Source organism: Mizuhopecten yessoensis, unplaced genomic scaffold (assembly GCF_002113885.1).
Source record: "Mizuhopecten yessoensis strain PY_sf001 unplaced genomic scaffold, ASM211388v2 scaffold9525, whole genome shotgun sequence".
NCBI classification, from domain to species: domain Eukaryota; kingdom Metazoa; phylum Mollusca; class Bivalvia; order Pectinida; family Pectinidae; genus Mizuhopecten; species Mizuhopecten yessoensis.
This window is the reverse complement of record NW_018408091.1, coordinates 359,100-386,387: the sequence shown is the minus strand read 5'-3', so window position 1 is coordinate 386,387 and position 27,288 is coordinate 359,100. Positions and strand designations below refer to the sequence as shown.

At 35.9% G+C, this 27,288-nt stretch overlaps 2 protein-coding genes across 6 annotated transcripts in view; one reads left to right on the top strand and one right to left on the bottom strand.

Moving 5' to 3' along the window:
- Positions 1 to 13,451, top strand: part of LOC110458279 (coiled-coil alpha-helical rod protein 1-like) — a 35,900-nt gene extending 22,449 nt beyond the window's left edge. The window contains exons 9-20 of the mRNA XM_021509912.1: positions 1,067 to 1,154; positions 1,765 to 1,875; positions 2,461 to 2,567; positions 3,101 to 3,213; positions 4,089 to 4,185; positions 4,777 to 4,895; positions 5,960 to 6,030; positions 7,232 to 7,349; positions 9,700 to 9,801; positions 10,390 to 10,541; positions 11,250 to 11,397; positions 11,948 to 13,451. Coding sequence (XP_021365587.1) covers positions 1,067 to 1,154; positions 1,765 to 1,875; positions 2,461 to 2,567; positions 3,101 to 3,213; positions 4,089 to 4,185; positions 4,777 to 4,895; positions 5,960 to 6,030; positions 7,232 to 7,349; positions 9,700 to 9,801; positions 10,390 to 10,541; positions 11,250 to 11,397; positions 11,948 to 12,039 — 1,318 coding nt within the window. The 3' untranslated portion in view covers positions 12,040 to 13,451. The remainder of the gene's footprint in view (positions 1 to 1,066; positions 1,155 to 1,764; positions 1,876 to 2,460; positions 2,568 to 3,100; positions 3,214 to 4,088; positions 4,186 to 4,776; positions 4,896 to 5,959; positions 6,031 to 7,231; positions 7,350 to 9,699; positions 9,802 to 10,389; positions 10,542 to 11,249; positions 11,398 to 11,947) is intronic.
- Positions 13,452 to 14,161: 710 nt separating this feature from the next.
- The window catches only part of LOC110458270 (arrestin domain-containing protein 2-like), a 117,100-nt gene continuing 103,973 nt past the window's right edge, over positions 14,162 to 27,288 (bottom strand). For all 5 annotated transcript variants that reach the window (XM_021509891.1, XM_021509893.1, XM_021509894.1 and 2 more), the window contains 3 exons: positions 23,009 to 23,191; positions 22,367 to 22,646; positions 14,162 to 22,100 (listed from right to left, as the gene is read on the bottom strand). In XM_021509891.1, coding sequence (XP_021365566.1) covers positions 22,392 to 22,646; positions 23,009 to 23,191 — 438 coding nt within the window. In that variant the 3' untranslated portion in view covers positions 14,162 to 22,100; positions 22,367 to 22,391. The remainder of the gene's footprint in view (positions 22,101 to 22,366; positions 22,647 to 23,008; positions 23,192 to 27,288) is intronic.

Genomic DNA, 27,288 nt, shown 5'->3' with positions numbered 1-27,288 from the left:
CAAATGATGTTTCCTGTTTTATATCAATAAACTGGGAAAGGACTATGTATGGTTTGGGCGGGTTTTGGCCCCAAAATGCATCAAAATTCAAAACCTTTCAATTAACTTTGAAATGACTGTTTCTTTAATTTCGAATACTTCCCAAATACTATTATGAACATATTTATTTACATTTCTAATTATTATTGCCATGGTAACAAGTTCAAATTTGCATAAATTAGAAAAAAATGAATATTCAGTGAATATTGTGATATTTTGCATAGTTTTTCTCCTAAAAACTATAGAGCGCATGATTGGACAAACTTAATCTCAAAGGATAATGTGTAGGCACCTGTAATACATCTTTAGGAGAAATATAAAGTTTGTTCAAGAGTGCGCTCTATGGTAGCTAAGAGGAAATCTAGGTGAAAACTTGTCAAAATTGACTGAATAATCAAATTTCAATAATTTATGCAAATATGACCTGGTTACCATGGCAGCCAAAATTGAAAACACAAATAAATGTTTACATTATAATACTAGGGAAGTATTCAAAATTAGAGAAACAGTTGTTTGAAAGTTTTATTGCAGATTTTTAATTTTGATGGATTTGGGGGCCAAAAAAGGCCCAAACCATACATAGTCCTTTATCCTGACTTTTTTTTAGACCAAAGTTTTCACACTAGTAACAAGCTTAAGGTTAGTCGTAATACTATCTCTTCAGGGCTGTTTCTATGTTAATATAATATATAAACTTGATTTATTTTACAACAAATATGAAACAAGTTTTTACAACCTATACTAATCACTCTTGTTGGGCTGGATGCTAGCGCACAGGAGGTCTTACTGTGGGAGGAAACCGGAGTACCCGGAGAAAACCAATGTGGTTGGGGAGGTGACCCTATATCATTTCAAGTCCGATCAGGGAATCGAACCCCTGTTGCCTTGGTGAAAGTCAAGTGCGCTATCCACTGCATCACCCGACCACATGTTTCCATGTTATAAATTCAACAAAAAAATAAGTTTCTTTAAGTTTAGCAAAACTCATTCTGTCAGTGATTTTAGAGTAAAACTGATACATTTTTAGATGGCGGGAAAAAGTGTTTGCTCTCCTTGTTCAGCAGAAGTCGTCAGAGATGATGAAGAAGAAGAATGACCACAACTGGAAGGAAAAGGTAAGATTGTCTCCTCTGTAGCAGACTGTTTCTAATATAAAGTTATAGTGAAAGACAATAACTGGTATTGTTGAAATAAACTTGAACATTTTCCTCTGAAAATATCTTCTATTCAACATGTAGGTCTAGTTTTCATGAATCAGGTTTAAACAGGTTTCTCTTATACAAAATGTAAAGGTCATTGACCTATTGAATATAGACTTGAATTGACGGTGTAGAGCTTTGAATATGAATTTGAATTAAACTTAATTGAATGTATGTTGAATACAAATTCTAATTAATTGAAGCTAAAGAATATTAAATATGAATTTGAATTGAAGCTGTAGTGTGTTGAATATGAATTTAAATTAATACAAATTCTAATTAATTGAAGCTAAAGAATATTAAATATGAATTTTAATTGAAACTGTGGTGTGTTGAATATGAATTTAAATTAAAGCTGAAGTGTGTTGAATATATAAATTACAATGAATTGAAGCTAAACTGTTTTGGTTATGAATTTGAATTGAAGCTCAAGGGAGTTGCATATGAATTGAATATGAATTTTAATGGAAGCTCAAGTGTGTTGGACATGAATTTGAGTTGAAGCTTAAGAGTGTTGTAATTTAAGGTGTCAGACCTCAAGGACCAGGTGATGTCCCTGAACAGTCAGAAGGAGGTTCTGGCCCACTCCCTGTCTGACGTCAAGGCACAGTTCGACATGGAATCCAACAGCAACAAGGTAAAGTATACAAATTGACATACAGTATAGCTCTATCTATCTATATATATAGACACTAGGACAGGTTGTTGGGACAGGTTGGGACCTTGACTTTACTACTTACCAAATCTTTGAAATTGATGATACAATAAAACCTTGTAATGCTGCCACTATTTGTTATTTCTTTCAGACAGCGGCCTGTACCTTGTGACTTTTGGAAAATATCACGTACTGAAAGCATGGTTTTGGGAAAATATGGCAGAAAATATCTAGGCCCAAAATTCACAGAAAAAAATCACTGTTATTACATTCCTTAAATAGCACACACTGACCATGACTAGATAAAGCATTATCATTGAGATAAAAATGTAAAAATTCTGATTTTTGCATGCGTGTAATTAGAGATCTAGTAATAATGGGACCAAATGGGCTGTATTGATAATTGTCGTTTGGTTTAATGTCCCAGTATGATAATGGCACTGTTTCGGTGTGTTTAAGAGGCAATGCTCCAGATCTTATGAGATGATATTTGTTTCTGTGTGTTTGAGAGGCAATTAATGATACAGATGTTATGAGATGATGTTAATTTGTTTCTTTGTGCTATAGAGACTACAGCAAGAGGCAGGGGACACACAGAAGGTGGCGGTCATGCTTGACCAGCAGATTTCTCAGGACAGGGATTCAATGGACAGTCTGGGCAACTTCGCACAAAGGTGCCCGTTACTGAATTCAACAGCATAAAAATCACGTTGAAATCACTTCATTGTTTGTGTTTAAATTTATTTGAAATCCTTTTTCTAAATTATTAAATAGGTAATAGAGCCTATCATATGTACCAGATGTTGGGGATATTGAAATTCTTCCCATGTTTATAGAAATTTGAATCAGATCAGAGGCTTGCATTACCTCATACATACATATGAATATTTTTTCTTCTCTACCTGTCTTTTTTGCAAAATTTGAAAATGATACTTTGCACGTAACAATTAAAAAAGCTTTTTTTAGATGATGTACAAATTAAGAGGAACATATTTGGAAAGAGAAGAAAAAATATGAAAACCGTAAAAAGAGACAGTCTGATGGAGTTTCACAGTAAGCTTGTGTCATAAGTTCTGAGTGATGATGTCAATTGATATCTTTCGGCGATAAACATTCTTTCACTGATCAACATTGGTTTTTATTTATAATGTCTTTACTCATTAGCAATGTTGTTAAAATCTGAACAAATTTTCTATCCTATGTCCAGCGCCATCTCTGCCATGGAGGCCAAGCTCCAGCCACTGACCGCTGCCCTAGTAACACTCCAAAGATACGGTCAGCGAATCAGCTTCGCAAGTGGTCGTGTTGAGATGTTACAAGGTATGGCTCACCCTGTGACCGTTTACTAACTTAAGCTGTGGTAGACACAGGTTCAGGCTCACACCTATTTTCATTTAAGAGCTCCGCATCTGATGTGCAGGTGCCCTATATTAATCACAGTGTCGATCTCTCTGTCTGTCTGTCCATCAATACTTTTGTTTTCAGAGATTAACTCAGAATCCGAAAGACTAATCTTAAATCTAATCTTCAAGTTCAGTGTCACAGTTAGTAAAAGTCAGTATTCCAGTAATATTGGTTAATCTTGAGATAACTACTGTAGTGTCTGGAAAAATCAACCTAGTTATTGCGATAACTTCTGCAGTGTCAAGAATACATACTGAGTTGCAGTTGACTTCTTATTACAAATTATCAATCCTTGATATTTATTGTACTGCTTAAAACTCCAAAGCTGCTGTAATTTGTACAACTGTTTGAATCCTTATATCTACTGTCTGCTGTGTTCCAGTATATTACCTGTCTTTTTGAACAAGTAGCAGTACTTTCTCTGTGACATCTCTATATCAATCTGAAGCAAAAGTGTCAGCTCCCTTTAAGTTGTTTGCTTAGGACCTTGACTTTTGAAAGCAATAAGCATTGCTTGGAATGTTATTAATTTTTAAAACACATTAATGGAGATATTTTCTTTTTGTGAACTTTTAAAAGCATTTGTTTACAAAAAATCATTTAAAGTTAGCGTTTTATATAGAAATATGACATCATTAGATATATAAAAAATAAATAGTTACCTAGCCTCTGAAAATATGCGAGAAGGGAAACTAACTTTTTTATGAGGATGGCCCATTAATGGTTATTATTACTTGAAGGTGGCTTTGTGTATGTCATTCCCTTTGTCACAAAGTTCTCCTTTATAACAGGTCTGTATGCTCACCGGGACGCTCTGCTACAGAGAAAGGCCAAAGAAGTGGAGAAACAGACCGGGGATAGACAAGGGGAGATAACTACAGATGACAGGTAAAACTTGTATATAACAAGTTGGTCATTAATGTAATGAAATGCTCTTTAAAGACTCACTTGTTTATATTATCAATACGGGGGGATGATTTTTGTCCCATGTTCTTTATGGGCAAATAAAAACATTCACATCCATGTTATTGCCAAATAACATGTGAATATCAATCACTGAAAAGTATTGACATGCTAGAATTCCAGATAGTTAATATGATTATTCTCTTTGGCAAGAGTTGTGAGAGCTTAGGTGTTGTTTCATTTACATGTGCATTAATACAAGTTCAGATTCTGTGTTGTTATGCCACTTTACTGAGGTAGATTGAAAGAAGACACGGTATTAGTATTCTCCATGCATACACAACCATATTGCATGACTTTATATCTTGCAACCAAATATTCCTTGATTGTTTAGATATGAATATTGGTCTAGACCTTTATTTATCTGGGCTAGTAATTCCATAGAGTGATCTTAATAATTAATATACTGTATAACATGAAATGATCGTGGGTGTCTTTATTCTTAGTTTGAGGCCCTTTAGATTGTCTCGTATGATTTGTAACACTAATACCTATGTATTTTTTGGTGTACTTCAGTGTAACTCAAATACAGGAGGAACTGGATCGTGTGACAAACGAGCGTGACACATTGGCCGTTCACCTGCGACAGCACAGTCAAACCTGGGATGAACGAGTACAAGAGGCCACAGCAACATGTAAGATTCTCTATACCTTGCCATGTAAGGTATTCTATCATATCTGGTCATGTAAGGTATTCTATCATATCTGGTCATGTAAGGTATTCTACAGTACTTTTGCAGTTGCCTTGCCAGTTGATTGAGGCAGGGAAATCTAGTGGTAGGACGCCAGGTTTGTGACTGAAGGGTTGCAGGTTCGAGTTACATCAAGGCACTGTGTTGTATCCTTGAACAAGATACATGTACTTTACTTCGCTTGTTCCAGTCTACTCAACTGTAAATGCGTATGTGGTTGGGCAGTGCTGGAATTGTTGAATGCTAGCTGTGAGCATCTAAATTGCGGCACCCGCTGTATGAAATCCAGGAAGTTAAAAAAGATATTGGCTGGTTGCAAAGGCCCAGGCACCACGGATAATAATTTGTGAACCTCTTTGAGACAACCTATGACCTAGGTTGTGATAAAGCGGTATATAAGAACCACAGATTATTATTAACATGTGTCCAGTATCCACAGATATATACTATTCAGAAATTCATTTCATCTTTTATGATCCAATTTCTATGAAACTGAAAAAATTGATGCAACCTTGCATATACACCATAAGAGTTATTCCCCTTTGCTAGAAGTCGATGTAATATAACCTCTATAAGAATCCAGTAAATATATTAAGGGCCTTGGTCAGAGTGGATCCATTGAAGAGCAGGTCTAGGGAAGGGTCTCGTTAGGGGAACAAAGGTGTACAAAAAACAGTGTTCTTGTTTTGTTTTGTTTTTCTGTTTGAAAAATAAATGGATTCACCTACGTACTAGACAGGATATGGGAATACTCTAGGTCAGATTAGACAGGTTGTCAGAGTGCTCAGAGATGGGATCTTACAGAACATTGGGTTTTTCTGCTGTGTATAAGAGTTTTGCTTTTGTTATGCTGTTTGTCCTCCATTTCATGGAATTTTGGATATCAATAAAACTGAACTTTAAGTTAGAAGACTATTGCTACTAAACTTTAGTTCTAATGATGTGGGCGGTTGGCAGAATAAATTCAAACGTCCTGTGACTTATTATTTTGGTTTTGTTTGTTACAGATGAGGAAGAGATTACCAGCTTGAGAAAGACCATTGAGGACCTAGAGTACATAACGCAGGAAAAATCACAGGTGAGACACTTATTTATCAGGTGTCTGATCAATCAACAGGAGAGCTAAGGTACAACAATGTACACTTTTGTATCCCTGGGATCAACAGCTCAATGCCTCCTTGGCTTAAACTGTTCATAATGCAAATTTTCAAAAAGGTGTTTTTGTCTTGTCATATTCATTCGTTGAATGGAGACTAGGGGCATACACGGCTTACAGATTGTTTTTAGTCTTATCATTAGTCTTGTCAAGCTCAGAAAAACCAGGTCCAGATGTCATAAGCAGAGAACTTGTTATGTTAGAGAGTTGATTGGGACCTTGAGAATATTTAACTCGCATTTCACAAAACGTGTATAGTTTAATGCTGAATGCATGAAAACAAATATCTTGACAAGTGAAATATAATTAGTCTATAGAAACTACTAAGGTAGATAACTACCACAGAGGCAAAATCTACTTAAACATATAGACATTTACTCAAAGTAGATGTTAAGTTTACCTATAGTTACTAGCTCTAACAGGCATATATACTGTCTAGTTTTAATTTTGCAGGGACCAAAATTTGTGGTTAAAACACCAGAATATTATGGAGGGTAATAAATTAAGCAGATCTGACCAACCGCCATATCATATTTAGTTCCAAAAACATGGATGTTTAATTTTGCACTGAATGATTCTACTGTGTTCAGCGGAATTAAGATAAAATGAAGAACTGTTCCAGGAAAGAAGCATCCTCGATATCCAGGGTTACGCTCACTTTCGCTCTCTACACCCCTGGAATATGTCATAGCAAAATTGAATGCTCGGTGTGCGCCACCTTGTTGATGAGACAAGAAGAAATGTTCATCAAAAGAATCTTGCAGTCAGATAAATGTAAAAATTGACAGGCTTTGAAGTCGGGCGTCTCTCCTTTGTAATCTTCAATGGACAGGTATCAGCCTAGCGATTGGTCAGGTTTTTTTTACCTGAGACCAATCAAACAGCTATCTTCGTGCCTTCAATTTTGCTATGACATACTCCAGGGGTGTAGAGAGCAAACGTGAGCGTAATCCCTGGATATCGAGGATGGGAAAGGACTGGATTATCAGAGCTAAACTGTATGCACCATACAAACACTACATAACAGGGCTGGCACTGGGAAGGTTTGATGAAGTTTTTGGAGAAGTATATAATAACACAATAATCTGTCAGTGTGATGATAAACTTTTCTGTGTTTGTCCAGAGAGCAATAGAGCTGAGTGAAAAATGTGACCTTCAGCAGAGAGAGCTGGAGGAGGCGTCAGAGAAGATCAAGGTCCTAAAGACCACGATAGCTCAGCAGGACATCAGGTCTACACAAGGTATGTACGATAGCTCAACAGGACATCAGGTCTACACAAGGTATGTACAATAGCTCAGCAGAACATCAGTCTACACAAGGTATGTACGATAGCTCAACAGGACATTAGGTCTACACAAGGTATGTACGATAGCTCAACAGGACATCAGGTCTACACAAGTTATGTACGATAGCTCAGCAGGACATCAGGCTACACAAGGGATGTACGATAGCTCAGCAGGACATCAGTCTACACAAGGTATGCACGATAGCACATCAGGACATCAGGTCTACACAAGGTATGTCCGATAGCTCAGCAGGACATCAGTCTACACAAGGTATTTACGATAGCTCAGCAGGACATCAGTCTACACAAGGTATTTACGATAGCTCAGCAGGACATCAGTCTACACAAGGTATGTACAATAGCTCAGCAGAACATCAGTCTACACAAGGTATGTACGATAGCGCATCAGGACATCAGGTCTACACAAGGTATGTCCGATAGCTCAGCAGGACATCAGTCTACACAAGGTATGCACGATAGCACATCAGGACATCAGGTCTACACAAGGTATGTCCGATAGCTCAGCAGGACATCAGTCTACACAAGGTATGTTCGATAGCTCAGCAGGACATCAGTCTACACAAGGTATTTACGATAGCTCAGCAGGACATCAGTCTACACAAGGTATTTACGATAGCTCAGCAGGACATCAGTCTACACATGGTATGTACGATAGCTCAACAGGACATCAGGTCTACACAAGGTATGTACAATAGCTCAGCAGGACATCAGGTCTACACAGGGAATGAACGATAGCTCAGCAGGCCATTAGTCTACACAAGGTATGTACAATAGCTCAGCAGGACATCAGGTCTACACAGGGAATGAACGATAGCTCAGCAGGCCATTAGTCTACACAAGGTATGTACAATAGCTCAGCAGAACATCAGTCTACACAAGGTATGTACGATAGCTCATCAGGACATCAGGTCTACACAAGGTATGTCGTAGTACTAGTTGTAGTGGTGTAATCTGGGTCAAGGTCAGGATACATACAGGTTATAATCGTAATTTATTGTCAAACTGTGGCACCATTGCCATTTCAGTAAAAGCTACATGTTTTCCATTCTGTTTGCTGCAACATTCTCAGCAGCTGGCAAAAGAATATTTGAATACTGAGCTGCACATCATAGGTGTATTAAATTACAGAGTTCCCTACAAAAATGTCATTTTCTAGGGTGGCAATTAGGGGCCAATTGTTGAAAGAGCCGTTTTTATCAAGTCCCTATATAGCCAGTTATTTTTGCAGGGATAATATTGTCGCTTTTTCATGGGGCATTCATTATACATGATCGGAAAATTTTAACTGTGTAATATTATAAAACCTGAAAGTAATACTTGAGATATAAACTGCAATGCAGCCTGCTATAACTTCTACACTGTTACCGCCATTAGAAAGCATCATGTAGACTCTATGCAAGGATTAGGAGATGTAGCAAATATGATTGACTTAAAAAGATTGTATGTTTTATTATAGGTGCACTAAAGCACAGAAATTGATTTCACAATATTTACATTCTGTATGCTTAGACCCATTGACAAAAATTACATTCATAAATGCATAACACAGGTGTTCATAGAATCTCAGCACGTGGGAACTGATAGTAACCTGATCACACTGCGTAGTAATACACTACAAAAACTACTCACTCGGAACGACCGACCTAGATGCTTAATTCTTACATCTTAAAATATTATTGAACTGTGCTTTGTGAAATATCCACGTATTCACGTGTCCTGTGCTACAAATAAACATTGAATATGGAACTACATTTTGTTGTGTTATTGTTGTTGACGGTTGCTAAGATCTCTCACGATAGTGTCACATTTCCCCGCGAAAAAACACTGTTCTCGCCACTGCGTTGCACCCGTGTATAAGCAGGAACAAACCCTGTTTATTTGTTTTATTCGTTGTTATATCGATCCACTGAAAGGATTCGTCAATGTAAATATAAGGAATGATATTTATTTTTTCAACATTTATGAGGTCATAACAACAATGGGTTTTTGGACATATTTTACATGAATCGCTAACGCGATTCATTTAATATGTCCATAAACCTATTGTTGTTATGACCTCATAAATGTTGAAAAAACAAAAATCATTCCTTAAATATCAAGGCCAAAGACACTGTTACTATTTATAGGCATTTGTCAAAGAATGACATTATATAGTTTGCCTGTGATTGGGGGCAGTCATATTTTAGTTTTATTCTGTCTTAGACCCATTCCAAATATCAAGCTATCTGACCCTTTGATCTGATGCTTTGAGTCCTGAATAAGTAATTTTTAATTCATTTTTTAGTCTTGTCAGAGCAGAAAACATTAATGCAGACAGAAACGGCAGAGGAACTGGCTGAGCTGAATCGTAAACTTGATGACGCTCGAAGGGAGCACACGAAAGCAGGTACAGACAAAGGATGATAGGTTTTATTTGAAATCTACTTTTTGTATCATTTACTGCAATAATTTGCATGGTTCTGCTTTTGGCAATTTTCAGGAGTGATAAGTTTCCATGGAAAAGAGAAACTGGAAATTATTGTTCATTTCTTGGAATTAGTACATCACATTCAAAAATTTAAACTGCAAAAAGGGCTAATTCTGTGAATACCCGACTACTTCTGTAGAAATATTGAAAACTAATGTCACAATTGTTTTTCTGCATATATGACATTGTAAAACTGGACCATGTCTTTAAACATTGGATTTCAGATTTATCATCTGTGTATGTATATTTATGTAAGGTAACTGATTGTCTTTTTCTTGAAAATCTTTGGCTTTGCTATGAGATGGTGATGTTTTACAGTACATTGTATATAATTATGATACAAATAATGAAAGGACATGTTTTTGCTTTTGACATCTCTTCACCTGATTGAATGAAACATATCTGTTTTGTGATACGATAGATATACTAATTTAAACCAGGACCTGTATTATGTAGAAGTTATTTAAAGGACAGAAAATCAAAGTTTGTTTACATTGGCCATTCCAGTTGTTGCACTTCGACAGTTAGAACGCCAGTCTAACAGGGAGAAGGAACGATCAGCAGAGCATCTGGTAACCGTAGAAACACATTACACCAAACACATCACCCAGTTGCAGCAGCAACTACATGCACTGGAGAAGGACAGGAACCTCATGATGGTAGGTTACCGTAATAACCATAAGTTACCATGGTAATACAACACAGAAATCTCATGCTAGTAGGTAACCATAGCAACCACAGGTAACCATGTTGATACAGCACAGAAATCTCATTATAGTAGGTAATTGTAATAACCATAGGTTACCATGGTAATACAGCACAGAAATCTCATGCTAGTAGGTAGCCATAGCAACCACAGATAACTGTTAATACAGGGCAGGAACCTTAAGATGACTTAGGAAAGAAACATGATAGGTCAGCGGCAACTATAGGTAACTCTTGTATCACAAGTTAGCAATCTCAGGATGGGCTGGAAGGTTTAACCATAGTAACTGAATTTTACTATAGTAATACAGGAACATTATGATGGCTGGTTATCTTTGGTAACTACAGAAAAGGAAGGCTACAATTACGGAAAGTAGCCTTTGGTCCCTATGAGGAACCAAGGTTACAATTACAATAATATGGTGTAACCAAGTCTCCTTTGTAACCAGATAATAGGCAAGTAATCCGGGGTTTTCATTTAAGATTGGAGGTTGCATGTATCCAACACACAAAGTAGGCCATTTTTTTCAGTAAATGTTATAATACCTCATTACCAGCCTTTATTGATAGTGACAGGTAAAATATCTCTAGTAGAAGAGTATTTGCATATCAAAATTAGTATAATTATTTCAGATACAAACCCCTCTTTCTCTTTCATTCAGGCCACTCTGAGACAGGAAGGACTTATAGGAAAGGTCAAGGCCACAAGGTCAGAGCCAATCACCTTTGAGGCTGAGGAGTCTGTACCTCAGAGAAAGGCTGTGATCTCACCACCCACATTGGAGGGGGCAGCAGACAAAGGACCAACAGGTAGGGTACAATTTGTGTTGAATATAAACATTCGTAGATCTTTCCTAGCTGTCGTAAATGTGGGATTCGTCTTCATTATGTATCGCTCCTTTATATATGGAGGACAAGGACAGAGTAGAAAAAATCTCCATCAAGAACTTGGAGTTATAAGCAACCAACAGTGTGGTTTAATATGGTCAATTTCATTCATAAATTAATTAGCTAAATGGTTTCAAAGGTGGAACCAGAGGTATTTGTGTATTTTCATACCTCGTCTGCCAGGCTTCACTCCAGATTATATTACATTTAAAAGAGGAAGTCATTTTACATAAACGAAAAGGGCCAAGGTCTTGGCAATGTTTACATTAAGACAGTTGTCATCAGTGTTGAGTTTCACTGAAACTGTATTAAACATGACTTACTTAAGATAACATTTACTTCCAACATTTATATAATAGATAACTTGGTTTGGTATACCATTGCAGTTTACAAGAAAGGGTTAACGGTAGAATAATTGTATCCAGAACTCCATCAATTAAACAGGGTAAACTTTGCGTTTCTACTGTTACAGATGAGCCCCTGGAGTCAGTTATAGAGGATCTCAAGTCCCTGACGTCGGCCGTACTCAAGGAGGACGCTTCTGACTCCGACACCGACGATTGATCTCAACAAATGGACCTTAGCATTATCTGTAATACGTACTGCAACATGGATTGAATGTCTGAGTCCGTTCTACTTACTGGATAGAGGTGCGTTACCTCTAGCAGACATAACCTCAATCCTCATTCCTGACTTGCAGAATTCACGAATAATTGTTCAGTAACCTAAGACTCGGGACATTTTTCATTGGGTCACTTAGATCTAAGTGGTATTACAGGATGCACAGACTTCAGTAGCAGGAAAAGACATGATATACCTGTTACAGTGAACCAATATCTTCAGTTAGGAGGCTAAGAAATTCTGAAGACATTGTGAAGTGAGCTGAAGATGTAATACCTGTTAATATTGTAGCTGTAGGATGGGTAACTATATATCCATTTATAATTAGGAGGCTCAAAATTTTAGTTGATTTTAGCAGGGTACCTACATCTTCAGTGATGATGCTCAAAAATTTCTTAAAAACTTTGAATTAAGCTGAGAAATTTTTGTATGCTGCTCCAGGCTGAAAAATATCGTATACTACATGATATATATAAGCACAGATCCTGGGTTGGAATGATGTTATTAGGACCTCTCCATATCACCACAGATGATATCCAAGATGTTCAACCAAAGATTTTCATATATCTGACAACACAGATATCCGTCCAAATACACATTTTCAGATATCCAACTGTACATTATCATTTTTATGATCTTATAGAATTATTTACTTTGTCGGTGTCTTCAAAACGAACTGCTCTGGTCAGTTCTGCCTGTTGGAAGAAATTGAAAAAAATTGTTACTGCCAATCACTTAGGGCACTTAAGTTCATTAAAAATCTTACCCAATTATCATGGAATACATGATGAACAGAATCTATAAACACTGCCACTAATAGAAAATACGCTCTCGCATGTGTATGTGTATGGGGAAATTAGTTGAAAGGTAAGATATGTAATTAAATATTGAGTTAAATGTTTCAATACATTGTATAAGTACAGTGTATTTATATCAGTATGGTTAACGAGTACAGGGACTGTATTCATGAAACCTTTCCCATGCTCGATTACAGATTCTGCGCTCAAGCCAACTTTCTTGTAACTCACTTAAATTATATCTCACAGTCAAACTAACATTGAAAGCCTCATTCAGTTTTTAATCTATCCAATTTTTCCATATTTTTGACAAAATGTGATTTCATTTATTAATTTATCACAGGAACAAGAAATTGGGTTTGAGCAAAGAATCTGAATTTGAGCATGAGAACAGTTTCATGAATATGGGCCCAGGTGTGTTGGATGTATGCGGTATGAACCTTTGTTGCCTTTGCATTAAAACGTAAGGTAATTGCGATTGTGATATTGTATGGAAATATTTATTGTTTGTATTTAAATTGATCATGATATCATATAGAAAAATAAATTGATATTCTTGCTAAATTGAAGTGATTGTTTTTTTTCTTTCTCTGGATTCATGTCTAATAGAGTAATATAATAATGGAAATGGAACCGATAATTGGGGTTGATTTCCATCACGCATGGAATGTACACATCAAGGAAAAGGTTTTGAAATGGTCCTTGATGGCAATGTCACCATTTGAGAGTTACCTCCCTTCCTATGGAATTCACCTATTCAGCCAAGGATGTAACTGTGTGCTTTCACTCAATTTCCCACTTATTTCCTCTTCGTAGAGTTTAAATGTAACCAAATTTTATCAGAAACTGATAATATTTTTGCAGAAACTGTTGACCAATCAGACTAGCATGTAAATTACTCCAATAACTTTGCCTAGATTTTATGTAAATTTGAACCCAATACTTTAGATCTTTGAACATTGTACCTGCTTACAAAATTTCATCAACATCAGAAATATATTTATGCAAATAATTCATACTTGCCAACTTTTTCATATATCCATCAGGAATATTCTGCCTGACCAAAATTTAAGCATACAAAAAATTTGTATGAATATCTCTCGGGGGGAAAAACAATACTTTTAACTGACACCTTCAGGTTGTTCTTCTCATTGAAATTAATAGATCTCAAAATGTAGGTAGTATAATTTAGCAAATACATTGAAAAAATAAAAAGATTTTGGTCCAAAATCAATAATCACCCTATAAAATTACAAAGAGAATGAAAGTAGGAATTATCATGCAGAAATGAATAAGGGACGAACAGACAAGGTGATAATTTTAAATATAGTACCACTTTCTCTAAATGTGTGGCCCTGATAACTCTAAATAGAGTTGAACCGTTCATTTGACATTATTTTTTTAATCTTTTTAGAAAAAAACACTCAAGACGCATAATAAAAACACTGACACTTTTGAATTGTTTATTTTTTACTTTATTGGTATTTGCGAGGTGCTGGGCGTCGCCCCATACACCACACACATATATAGGTATCACATTCACCCTTATCAGGGTGATCTCCCCTTGTTGCATAGCCTTGCGTTCAGGTTCCTTCAGCTCACTTGTACAGAAAATAGAACATGATTTGATTGCTTTAAGTCAGCACATATATATATGGTACAAACAAATGATATTTAATGATGAAATTATGATACATGACAATATGCTCGTTGATAAAATTATTTTTATCGAGGAATATGATGCATGAAAATATAATTGATTAAAACCTTCAATGAGGAAATTATGATAACGGATTGAAATCTATCATACATTGATAAGATGTAGTTGATTGTTATGTGTATTTTCTACATGAAATAAACAGAACATCTAGATATTTTCAATGGTATTGTTTCTGTGTCTACTTCAATAGTAATATAATAATTATTTTGGCATTAAGCTATACGCGGGGATTATCTACAGTAGGATGAGCCAGTCTGTGATTAAAGACACATTAAGGATCACTGTGCCTCTGAAGGTAAAACACTAGAGAGTTCCACATTGGGATTCTTTACATCCAGGTACTTCCCCTTAATTTTAATCTGGGTGCAACTGTAAACCCTAGCATGACTGGGCCTGGTTCTAATCACTGTGGAGGCCTATCGTTCTAATCATTGTGGAGGCCTATCGTTCTAATCATTGTGGAGGCCTATCGTTCTAATTATTGTGGAGGCCTATCGTTCTAATCACTGTGGAGGCCTATTGTTCTAATCACTGTGGAGGCCTATCGTTCTAATCACTGTGGAGGAGGCCTATCGTTCTAATCACTGTGGAGGGGGCCTATCGTTCTAATCACTGTCTGCATGCCTTGTTGCATTTTTAGACTTAGAATATTGTTAATTTTCATCTTCATTATTTCTAATAATAAACGACTCCATCTCAAAAAATTGAAGAATGTATTTTCTATATACAAGTTGTGTGATGTGGAAGCAACATGGATTTCAAGATCACCCGACATCTTGTATCATATTAAAACCATATTAATTAAAACATAAAAAAAAAGAAAACAAACATTGAAATCAATTTACCACATTTCTGAAATATTTCCCTGAAGTCAGTCTTCCATTTGAGGAAAGTAGATCTTACTTTATTATGTGCAGTTATTTTTTCTGACAAGATAGAAAAATCAGATATATATCTGTATGAATCATAATTGGAATACAACTGAATATTCCCAACATTATAACACAATGGAATTGTCTCTTCCCATTCACATTTTTATTTTTCCATGAAATTTCAAGAAGTAAGCATTAATCAATTACTACTAATTAATTAATTACTATTTAAATCTACATGGAAATATATATTTTGAAATTATCATTGTAGTAATGACATGTTTGAACGGTGTGATCACAAATTTAGTTCGAATCGACTGACACATGTATACCAATACTGTATATTCACAATGTGGAGTAATCAAGAAAAATATTCTATACCGTTATTGTTATCAGGACAGTGAGAACTATAAAAACAGGTACAAGACATACATCAATCGTGTTATATCATTTAAAACATCATCACATAATTAATGCGTACTATATGGTTTTAACAATTTTGGCAATACCGGTATTATATAAGGAAACAACAAACACTAACTTTTAAAAGGACACTATCACAGAAAAAAGCAGGAAAACACAACAAAATCTAAAGCTTTCAACTAAAATGCTAACATTTGACAGATATCATAAGAAATTTCTTTTCATGGCTTTTGATATATATATAAATATCAAGCAAAACATAAAAGATTTACAACAAAGTTAAAGGTCAAAGGTGAAAACAAAGTTAAAGGTGAAAGGTTAACATCTCTATAACCCTCTAGGTCTGGTAAAGAGGAAATGAGGAAACGTTTCAGTAACAAGATTGGTTCAAAGTTCAAAGGTGAACATTTTTGTGAACAACACATACTTGGATAGGAAACAAGGAGAAAATTCATCATCTTTACCCGCTACAAGGTCATATATGAACATACTTGGCAACACTTGCGGTAGCAAAGGTCACAATGGTAGAAGTATACACGTTATTTGGTCTAGTAATTGATTGATGTGGTTGTCATTGCAGCTAACATTCACACTGTACAGAGTTTACCAAATCAGTCAAAGATTGGTCTAGTAATGATTGTGGTTGTCATGGTAACACAGGTTTACAAAAGACACAACAACAGGGACAGTCTTTGGTTGGTCTCGACTGGTTGTCCGGGTGAGTCAAGGTCACACAAGACAAAAGTAATGAGGACGGTCTTTGGTTAGTCTAGACTGGTTGTCCGGGTGAGTCAAGGTCACACAAGACAAAAGCAATGAGGACAGTCTTTTATTAGTCTAGACTGGTTGTCAGGGTGAGTCAAGGTCACACAAGACAAAAGAGATGAGGACAGTCTTTGGTTAGTCTTGACTGGTTGTCAGGGTGAGTCAAGGTCACACAAGACAAAAGTAATGAAGACAGTCTTTGTTTGGTCTAGACTGGTTGTCAGGGTGAGTCAAGGTCACACAAGACAAAAGTAATGAAGACAGTCTTTGTTTGGTCTAGACTGGTTGTCAGGGTGAGTCAAGGTCACACAAGACAAAAGTAACGAGGACAGTCTTTGGTTGGTCTAGACTGGTTTTCAAAGTAACTAAAGGTAACAGGGACAGTTTTTATCTGGTCTAGATTAGCTGTCAAGGTAACTCAAGGTCACACATGACAAGTAACAGGTGTTTTTTTTATTGGTATAGACTGTTTATTTACTTGTCATGGTAACTAAAGTTCACACCAGACAAAAAGTAACATTAACTGTTTTTGGCTGGTCTAGACTAGCTGTCACTGTAACTCAAGGTCACACAAGACATAGGTCTTATTGGATAAGGTCATATTGGATAAAAGTGACAGAGACAGTCTTTGGTAGGTCTTCATTGCATTGGTTGTCATGGTAACTCAAAGTCGCACTCGACAAAAGTAACAGGGACGTGCAGTCTTGGTCTGATAATTGGTTATTGCACAAAACATATATCTACCTGTGGGTGAGTGAAAAAATACAGCAGTCGCTTAACAATCAAAGTTACTGGCTAAAACATTTACAAAATACATCTGGAAGAACGATATGTGAGCATAATGGAAGGATTAACTGAATTATTGGGATATTGTACAAAGGAATGAGAGGAAATGGGGTGATTGATACAGAGACGATGCTTCACACAGAACAACATATACGGAAGAACGTGATCCTACTTTTGATTGGATGAAATAATTTCCTGAGTGGACAGACAGAACAGGTGTACCTGGGTTATAGGCGGATGAATTACTTTAACATTTCTCGTAATGGAAAAGGTGATGCGTCTCCTGAATGTCTACTCAAGCTAAAATGTTTCTTGGCCTTGTACACCCTTACCAAACTCGTCTAAAACCAATTTGACAAGGTGGGTATAGCATGTACATGTACATGTACTTTACATCTGTTGTATTTAGTTAGATATTTATGTTCACAATAATTTGTGAGGGGAGATAAATCCTGAACTCAAATTTATAAAAAGAAATTAGTGCAGCATAATTAAACAATATAAGCAGTATTGTTTGTATAAAAAAAAATAAAAAAATAAAAATTCTGAATATCTCTCTGGAATCACAATCTTGAATCTATATATATTCATTTCTGATCAACGTTTCTCCCTGTTGTAACTGAAACCTTTTGAATACAGAAACGCTTTCCTATATCTAGTATGTACTGTAGCAGTCAGGGTGATGAGATGTATTCCAAATGTATTACTGTGATTATAGGCCTATGAGCAGCATCTGTATGTCACACATGTACCTATACATGCCGTCTCCTAACCAGTAATGATCAATACAGAAGTTATAACACAGTACAACCATGTATACTGACCTAGACTGGTGTAAGGCATGTCTTATTGTATCTATATAGTGTAAGGCATGTCTTATTGTATCTATATAGTGTAAGGCAAGTCTTATTGTATCTATATATATAGTGTAAGCCATGTGTTATTGTATCTATATAGTGTAAGGCATGTCTTATTGTATCTACGATGCCAAGAATAAGTCAGGTTTTGATTATACACCCTGTATAATCAGACGAAGCATTATGAGCTTTTAGTAACAGTACTAGCTGATCATGACCAACAGATGCTATTTTTAGTCTAGCACTTGTAGTTTCTAAGAGTTATGTGGTGTTTGAACAAGCAAAGTATTATAACACATAGTACATTGACACTGGTTTTTGATGCAAAGATCCTCTTACAGGGATTAACAGGCCACGTCATTTAGATTACAAGGTTATACAGAACGCTGGGCACTGCACAGAGAATGTATTCACAACTGAACATGTTGTTTAACCGTATACCATAACAGTGTATTACTGAACTGTATCACATACTTAGCAGTAAGTTTTTATAGGTATGTGTCATGAAGTGAACAAAATAAAACCAGGTAAGTATTTCTTTTCATGTAAGGTGCTCACACTAAATCACAAACAATACCACTTAAACGTATACCATGGCAGCATTCTTAATCACATGCTTAGCACTGTTGTCACGTAATAGCATGCTAGATCAGACATTTGGCAATTTGTTTTACATATTATAATAGCATGCTAGTTCAAAAATTTAGCACTTTTACATTTCAGTGTTATACCATGCTCAATCACAAATTTAGCACTTTTACATTAGTGTAATAGCATACCAGATAACAAATTTAGCACTTTTACATTAGTGTAATAGCATACCAGATAAAAAAATAGCACTTTTACATTAGTGTAATAGCATACCAGATAACAAATTTAGCACTTTTACATTAGTGTAATAGCATACCAGATAACAAATTTAGCACTTTGTTGTACATAGCATGTTAGATAAGAAAAATAAAAAATTATGGTATATTATAGTATAATAAATAGCTAGATCATATTTTTAGCACTTTATTTTAAAGTATTGCATAATATGACATGCTTGATCAGAAATTTAGCACTCACTTACATGATACTTAATAGTTGGCTAGATCACATATTTAGCAATTGGCTTTGCATTATAGTATCATATGTAGCATGCTAGATCACACATTTAGCACTTGGCTTTGCATAATAGTATAATATGTATCATGCTAGATCACACATTTAGCACTTCGTTTTTCCTTATCATACTTAAATAGCATGCATATCATACATTAAGCACTTGGTTTTAAGTGATACTGTTCTATAATAGCATGCTAGATCATACATTTAGCACTTGTAATTAGACACCATTATGCAATGGAGTGTTGAGCTATGCTGGAACCACAACATTACCACAAAAATTTACAACATCATGTAGTATATGACATGACTCTTTAAATGTGTACAGGGAAACCTGTCTTTTCTGACCCCTGAGTATTCTGACATCCTGCCTTATCCAACATTCAGCTGTAGCCTAATTTCTTACAAAAACTATCAAATAAAACCTATGTATTTTGGCAGTCTGTTTGATTCATCATTCTAGTAAGTTGTTGGGTCCCAGTTTTTTTGCATTTCATAAATATCTCACTGTTGATAATTAAATGCAGTAATTTCATCTAAGCGAAACCTGATTCCCAAAACCTGATTTCTCTCCGTGGATTGGGTGCTGATTCCCTAAACCTGATTTCTCTCCGTGGATTGGGTGCTGTAGGTAGATTAGTTACATTTCATTTAATTACATCAAGGCCACAGAATTAAATAAATCTGTTCCATAGAACCTGAATGCCTCAGGCTTAATTTCAATAGAATTAAAAGTCATAAGATACTTAGTGTAAAACCTACCGTGGGTTTTTCAGATTATCAATGAAACTTCAGGCAAGGCTGTGAGTACAGGTGTACCGAAATCCACCTCAGATCAAAAACACCGTTATGTTGTTTGTTTGTGCTTGATGTCCCCATTAATAGCTATGGTTATCTAAGGACGAGCCAGGTGTTGGAGGAGAACCGGAGCACCCAGATAAAAACCACCAACTTGCAGCCAGTTTCTGGCAACTGCCCCTCGTAGGACTAGAACCCATGACCCAGTGGTGGAGATCTAGTGATAGTAGGCAGTTAGACACCTTAACCAATCGGCAACCGCGGGCCCCCTTTCAGCTTGGATATATATTAACCAATTTACCCTTCAAGTACCATTTGAACCTTACCAAATCAAAGACTGGGCAAGTCCAGTTTAAAAATGCAGGGGTGAAGGAGTTAATTAAAGGTTTTGGAGTTGTTTCCCTTGCTGTATCAAGATTCATTCTGCTAATGACTTAAGTTAAATCAAAACTTCTAGTTAAATATATTTTCAAACTAAATTTTACCAGCTGGTAACAATTTTGAATCCCAGAAGATTATAATCATGTGCTATTTTTAACGTTTATCATTATGAAAATATCAGAGATACAAACTTTCTGATTTGATTTATTATCTAGACATTGAACCTGGATATAACAAATCGTGCAATGGATAAATAATTACAAACTGTAATTCACATTACAGAGCAAACAAATTGAAATAATGAACTAGAAAAAGAAATTCTCGTTAACAATTTATGCATTTGTACCTGAAGCTTGAACAATGATAAAAAAATAAATTAAAAAAAAACGATATTTGAATTAAAGATACATAGTTTTAGAGACATGAACTCCTTCGGACTCTCTCAAAATGTGTCTCTATGACTATATATAAGCTAAATTATGTAAATCCACGGTTATTAGTTCTGTATTAGACATTTCAAACCTTCATTCACATGAATAATCTCCATTTTTAGTATAAACAGCTAAGCTCCCTATCAAATAGTAGAGTCAAAATACAGGCGAGATGAAAATGGGGATTTATGATGTATCTCATGAAATTTTACAATAATAGTAACCTTCAGCTTCCAACATACATGCAGGTCTGTGGTTAAGAACTCGTCTGAAAGCATATTCATATATACTGGTATTGATATCTACATTTTCTATATTTAGGATCTATGATGAGTCTAAAATGGCTGACAAATGACAACAATGATTATATGAATGTGTTACCATGGAAACAAACACATATATACACCATGTTACTTCGGGTGACAATTCCTCCGTGTATGAATTCTTCTAATCTCCAGGTAAAATCCAAGGTTACGCCTTTTCTTTGGCAACGACAATCTTTTATAAAGTTGTCTTCTAGCTGATAGAAAGAATGATTTCTCACCATCAATGGGGCTAAAATAACTTTCTCCGAGGTCATTATGAGGTTATATTTTCTCCAAGGTCATAAGAAGGTCAAATCTTCATTGGACCAATGACAAAACTTGTCAAGGTCATCTGCAGAAAGGTCATTACTGTGACCTTGAAAATATGTCTATACCAAAATGGCATAATTCTTGTTGTATTTTTCCTCTGTTTCTTCCATTCATAAGAGTATTTGACACACATAATTTGTTTTTAATCTGGAGGGCATGACCCTCCTTGTCCATGACCTGTGATCACATGACGGTCAGGTGACCCGTTTCCTTCTCATCGACTAGCATCACCAATAGTATAAAAAATTCGTCCTCACACTTCACACAAGCCCTAGCTGGTTCCACATCCTCATAAAACGTGAGCATTGATTAGTCAAATGCAGACATATTTTGTCCAATGGACAATGTTTTTTGACAATGGTATCAGATCTGTCGCCAAGACAACGAAATGAGATTTTCATCCATGGACGATATGTTGCGTGATTAAAATCCCTGCAACGAAAAGAAAAGTAACAGTTTCAATAGGAAAAAGACAACCTTAGACAAGCTTCAATCATATTTCTAACTTTTCTTTTTTCTTATTGGAAACATTTCTGTGTACTTTCTTTTACGATTTTCCCATTCAAAAACCATATTATTGATACAGCTTCTGCAGGCAGATGGTAACTTCTTGCACCATAATGAGGTAAATTGTTCATATATCAAACTTATTAATATTTACAGTTCTGCTGTTCTTTAATAGTTGAAATGTTTTGTACCTGTGGATGATTGTTTCTGAGCAAATCAGGGAATATCGTCATCGCTTTCCCAGGGCGGCGCTGTCGGCAGCATGTGTTGGTGATATGAAATGTCTGTCAGATACATCTGGTCTGACAGCGTCTCAAAGAATGGGTAGGGAAAGTTGTTGTCACTGACAATGGAAGGAAGCGGGTGATAGGACGCCTTCTGGCATTGTGTGTCTTCAATGGATACCGTTCCGATCACAATATCCACCGGCAGGCGAACTTTCTTGGCAAATCCTGAGGGTTTTATACACAGCTGAAATACAACCAACGAGTGTCAAGGTGAAAGCTCATAGACCAACGTATCATCTGTGAAATTCACAGTCATCAATTGACTGACTTTAATACTCAAAGTTATAACACTTTAGGTCAAGCCGATACTTATATCATAACTACTTTTATACATCAAATGATCTTTACAAGCAAGATTGTACATATGTATAATGAATTGACACTTACATTCAAGGTCAGACATTGATTGACCTTCAAACTCAATGGCAAATATTAAATAACCTTTAATCTCAAGGTTAGACCTTCAATTCACTATTCACTCAAGGTCATCTATATTCGGGTTCATATTGTTACTGACCTTCTAGCTCAAGGTCATAAACTGCCTACCTCTATACTGTATTGTACGTCGATGATTTTACAGCCTCGTAGATGAGATGCTGGTACTGTTGGAATGCTTAGTAACTCTTTTTGCCATGTCTGTTTACCACGGGGTGCGATGCCTCCTTTGTGTACCGTAACCATGGTCGTCGACTCGGAGAAGCGCCCTCTATATGAATAGTAGGTCACATTCTGAAAAAAAGGTAAAACATCATCAAACTAACTGTGATATTTTAATTTATAATGTTCTTTAAAAATAAATAAAAGTTTACCTTTTTACTTCATTTCTTTTTCATGAACGTAAGACAGATACTCTACACCTGAACTTAGCTTATGACACTTTAACTCATTCACTCCTGAAGACAAATTTGAACTCTTCCAATTCAAATGTTGGAATAGTTCATTATGAAATTTCAGGGGTGAAGGAATTAAACTAACATTGGGATTTCTGATAATTAAATATACTGATTTTATTCTTAAAGCCAAGCATGAGCCCCCTAACGACCTTTATATAACTGTTCTTCCACCGTCTGTGAAAGCTGTCAAACACTTAACTTCATCTGTATAAAACTAGGTGGGGTTGTTAGCGGACAAACAAATTTAGTTAAAGTACAATGTCTGGGGCAAGTCATAGAAGAAAAAATACGATTCTCAACATGCTTATCCTGTCTACGGACTTGAAACATGAAAAGTCAATTTCTATATACTCCTAAAATATCTTTTCCGATGACCCCTTACGATAAACAGACACTCGTTGAAGATCTACATTTGCATTAGAGAGTTACAACTGCAACTGTTATTTTTTTCTGCCGAAATGCATTCTATTGATTTCGTTGGCCTGTTAAACTAGTGTGTTTCTAGCCCACAGTGGACTTGCTCACACTAAAGTCTGTCTAATGCAACGTCTCAACCTGCCTTAGCCATCAATCTTCAAAACGCATTAAACCGCACAGCTTCAATATTTTAAATCCCAAATCTTCTCAAATTGCTTTCTGGTGTTAACTACATCACTGAGATGGAAAATATGGACAAGAGTTCGCACGTTTCAGGACTTGAAGAAGATCTGCACACAATTTTTTTTGCCAAAATTACATCTGCATATTGTTTGGAGGGCATCCGTATCGTCTCTTCTCCTTACTCATACTTAAGAGATCTGAAGACTTGTTAAGTAAAATACTGATATTGATGAACTTTAGAGATGAGCACCTGCCTGGTTTTGAAGTCTCAGTATCTCACTTGTACAAAACGCCTCTCGTTAAATACTTGAATAATTATTTTTTCCATGAATTATTTTTTTTACCTTTAAGTGAATGCCACAATTCTCCATTTTCTTGCTAATAAGTAGTTAAGTAGCAGAAAAATGTATAAAGCATTATTATAAAACTCTGAGCTAGGTACATAATGTTGATGCTACCTTGGTTGAAGTGTTGATTTTTCTTTGAGAGTTCTTCAGCACTTTAACAGAAGTTTTAACCTGTTGCCCAGTATGACTTAATGCTGAATTTACTGGCAATGTAAATAAGTTATATATATGAAATATTTTTTTGCTCCTTTGTTTCAATCACCCGGCCCTTTAAGAGTGAAAAAGGGCAAAACTAGAATGGAGTGAAAATCTCACGCTTTCTGTTTCAATCCACTCTGATGGCATGGTAGAGATTGAAAGCAGAGCCACACAAGAGAAATACAGAAAATGCTTACGATTTACTGTAGAATTGACTGAAGGATAAATACCCAGGTACCTACTTGTAACATTTGACAATCAGAAAAACAAGATAATCAGGCACAGCTATATATGATACCCAACTCAATTTCTGACCACTCAGAACAGGTCTTACACAAATAACAGGTACACAGTACTAAAAATGTCAAAATATGTGAAAACATATCTGTTTGCAGATGAGCACATACAAATTAACGAAACCTGAACTCTGCACCTCCAGTATAGATTACCTTGAATCTTCTCACATCATGAGAACCCCTGCTAGTTTCTGTCAGATTGAGACTGAAGAGATGTAATCTGAATTCCCAACATGCTTCCAGCAGCTGAAAAACATGCTCCATGTCATGTATCAGAAACTGCTGGGAGGCGATGACATGGAACTGGACTCAATAAATACCACATGCAACTCTCTCCCCCATCCTCCCATCTCCATATGCCTGCCACCTGCCTGTCCCCCTCCCTGTGTCTACATCCCTCCCGTATAATGATAAAGCTAGGTACTGACCCCCACTCCGGTCAGTTCAGCATTTCCTGGTCATCCATCTCCTATATACCTCTATCTTTTGGATCATTAGTTTGCAGGAATGAAGAGATACACATACTCTGTGAGATACGTATCTGGATCAGCTAATGTTTAGAGGAGCTAGCCAGAGATTACATGTAAACACCACTCAATCAACAAGTGATACAGTAGATAGTCAGTGTCAGGAACAAATTGTTTTAAGATTCAACGACTTAATAATGATAAATAAGGTACAATTTCTAAAATTTCATCAGGGTACATTTTTTCGTACGTGATCATTTATAAACTCGAGGACTTGAAATACTATCCGATTGTTTTGTTTTTGATGGTTATGAAAATTCTGAAGATGTACATTTTATCTATCCTAAACAGGGCAAATGAAAACAGAAACAATGAGCACCACTGAATCTGGTACAAAATGTAATGTTTGATTTAGATCAGAAGTGCTGACATGTTTCGGCCAAAGGGAGGCCGTCTTCAGAGCACTGTAGTTACATGATGTTTGCAACTATGGTACAATGATAAACTTTCCTAAACAGGATTAACATACCCAATAGGAAAATTAATCACCAAACACAATCACACAGAGTTATTTCCCTTTGTGATAAGATCAAAGTTATCTGCTCTTCCATAGTTTAATTTGTTGGACTACAAATTATTATACATGCATTATTTCCTAAATTTAAATTCTTTGCTTTTGAGCTTTATTTATCATAAAACATGTCAAACAAGATTAAACAATTTAAGCATGAAATTTTTTTCTGCGATACTTTAATGAAATTTTCTAGTGAAGCAAATGTTTAATTTTGGAAAAATTAAAACACAGTCTAAAACACATTGCACAACCAAATAGCATCAAATTTCGTTGTTTTGACGTAGATTAAAAATTGCTTTTAATACCTAGACAGTTTTATATGTTTAACGCCATATAGAGCACACTAAATACTTATCGTGTCCATCGCTTCAGCAAAAGACTAAAACTTTCCTCTCCCAAATGTCTGGCTATGATTAGATACAAATGCAAACACTGCAAAATTGACGTCCAATGGAGGGGGAATATTTTGTAAATTTCTACTCTAGCCAGACAAGTCATTCCTGAGGTAGCCATTCTGTCATAACTATTTGATTTAAAGTGCACGATGCATGCAATGATGCTGTCAGAGTGGCCAGCCATCAGCCCATCAGCTGTCCATCGTACCAGACCAGACCAGACCTGACTGCCTGATGGTGTACTAGCCACAGGGTACTGGTGCCGTGGACCTCATAGACTCCTCATTTCCGATTGTATTTCCACAAACCATCTCCCTCTACTTCAATATCACTTAATTTATATTCAAGAAAAACAAAAAGTGATGCAATAAAAAAAAAGCAATGCTGCCCTCTAGTGTACAAAACAACAGAACAGAGGTCTCAGGTCCAATACCTGTCACCTCTGTGTCTGTCCAAGTTTGTGCCACATTTACTATTTTTTCCATTTAAATTTTGTCCCAAGGGAGCTGATGTTCAAGTAAAGGGTAGCAAGTATATATCGAATAATTTTCGTACAGTTTTCGTCTACAGCAAATCATGTGATCTCGACAGGATCAGTGCATTCCTTTTCGACAGAGCCGTTTAACTCATTCACCCCTGAAATTTCATAATGAACTATTCCAACCTTTGAATTGGAAGAGTTCAAAAGAATTCAGGGGTGAATTAGTTCAGATAATTTTGGGATTGATTTTATCATTTGACTCCATAGTTTAGACTGATTTTGAATTAGTACGCGTAAAACAATTTCTACAAAATACATTTATAACCTCGGTTTTAGAAGCAACAAGAGGCCCATGGGCCTTAACGGTCACCTGATATATTTATACAGAGAGTTGATTTTGTTTTTAACATGAACAGAAATATTATTCAAAGTGACAAAAAACAATAAAACCACCTTACTCAATATCTAGCATACAGATTTCAGACTAAAAAGGATTTGAAACTAGCACCTCTGATTCTTAACAAGGAAAATGAAGAAATTTTAGCACACTGACTCCTTTGAGCCCCACCCTACAG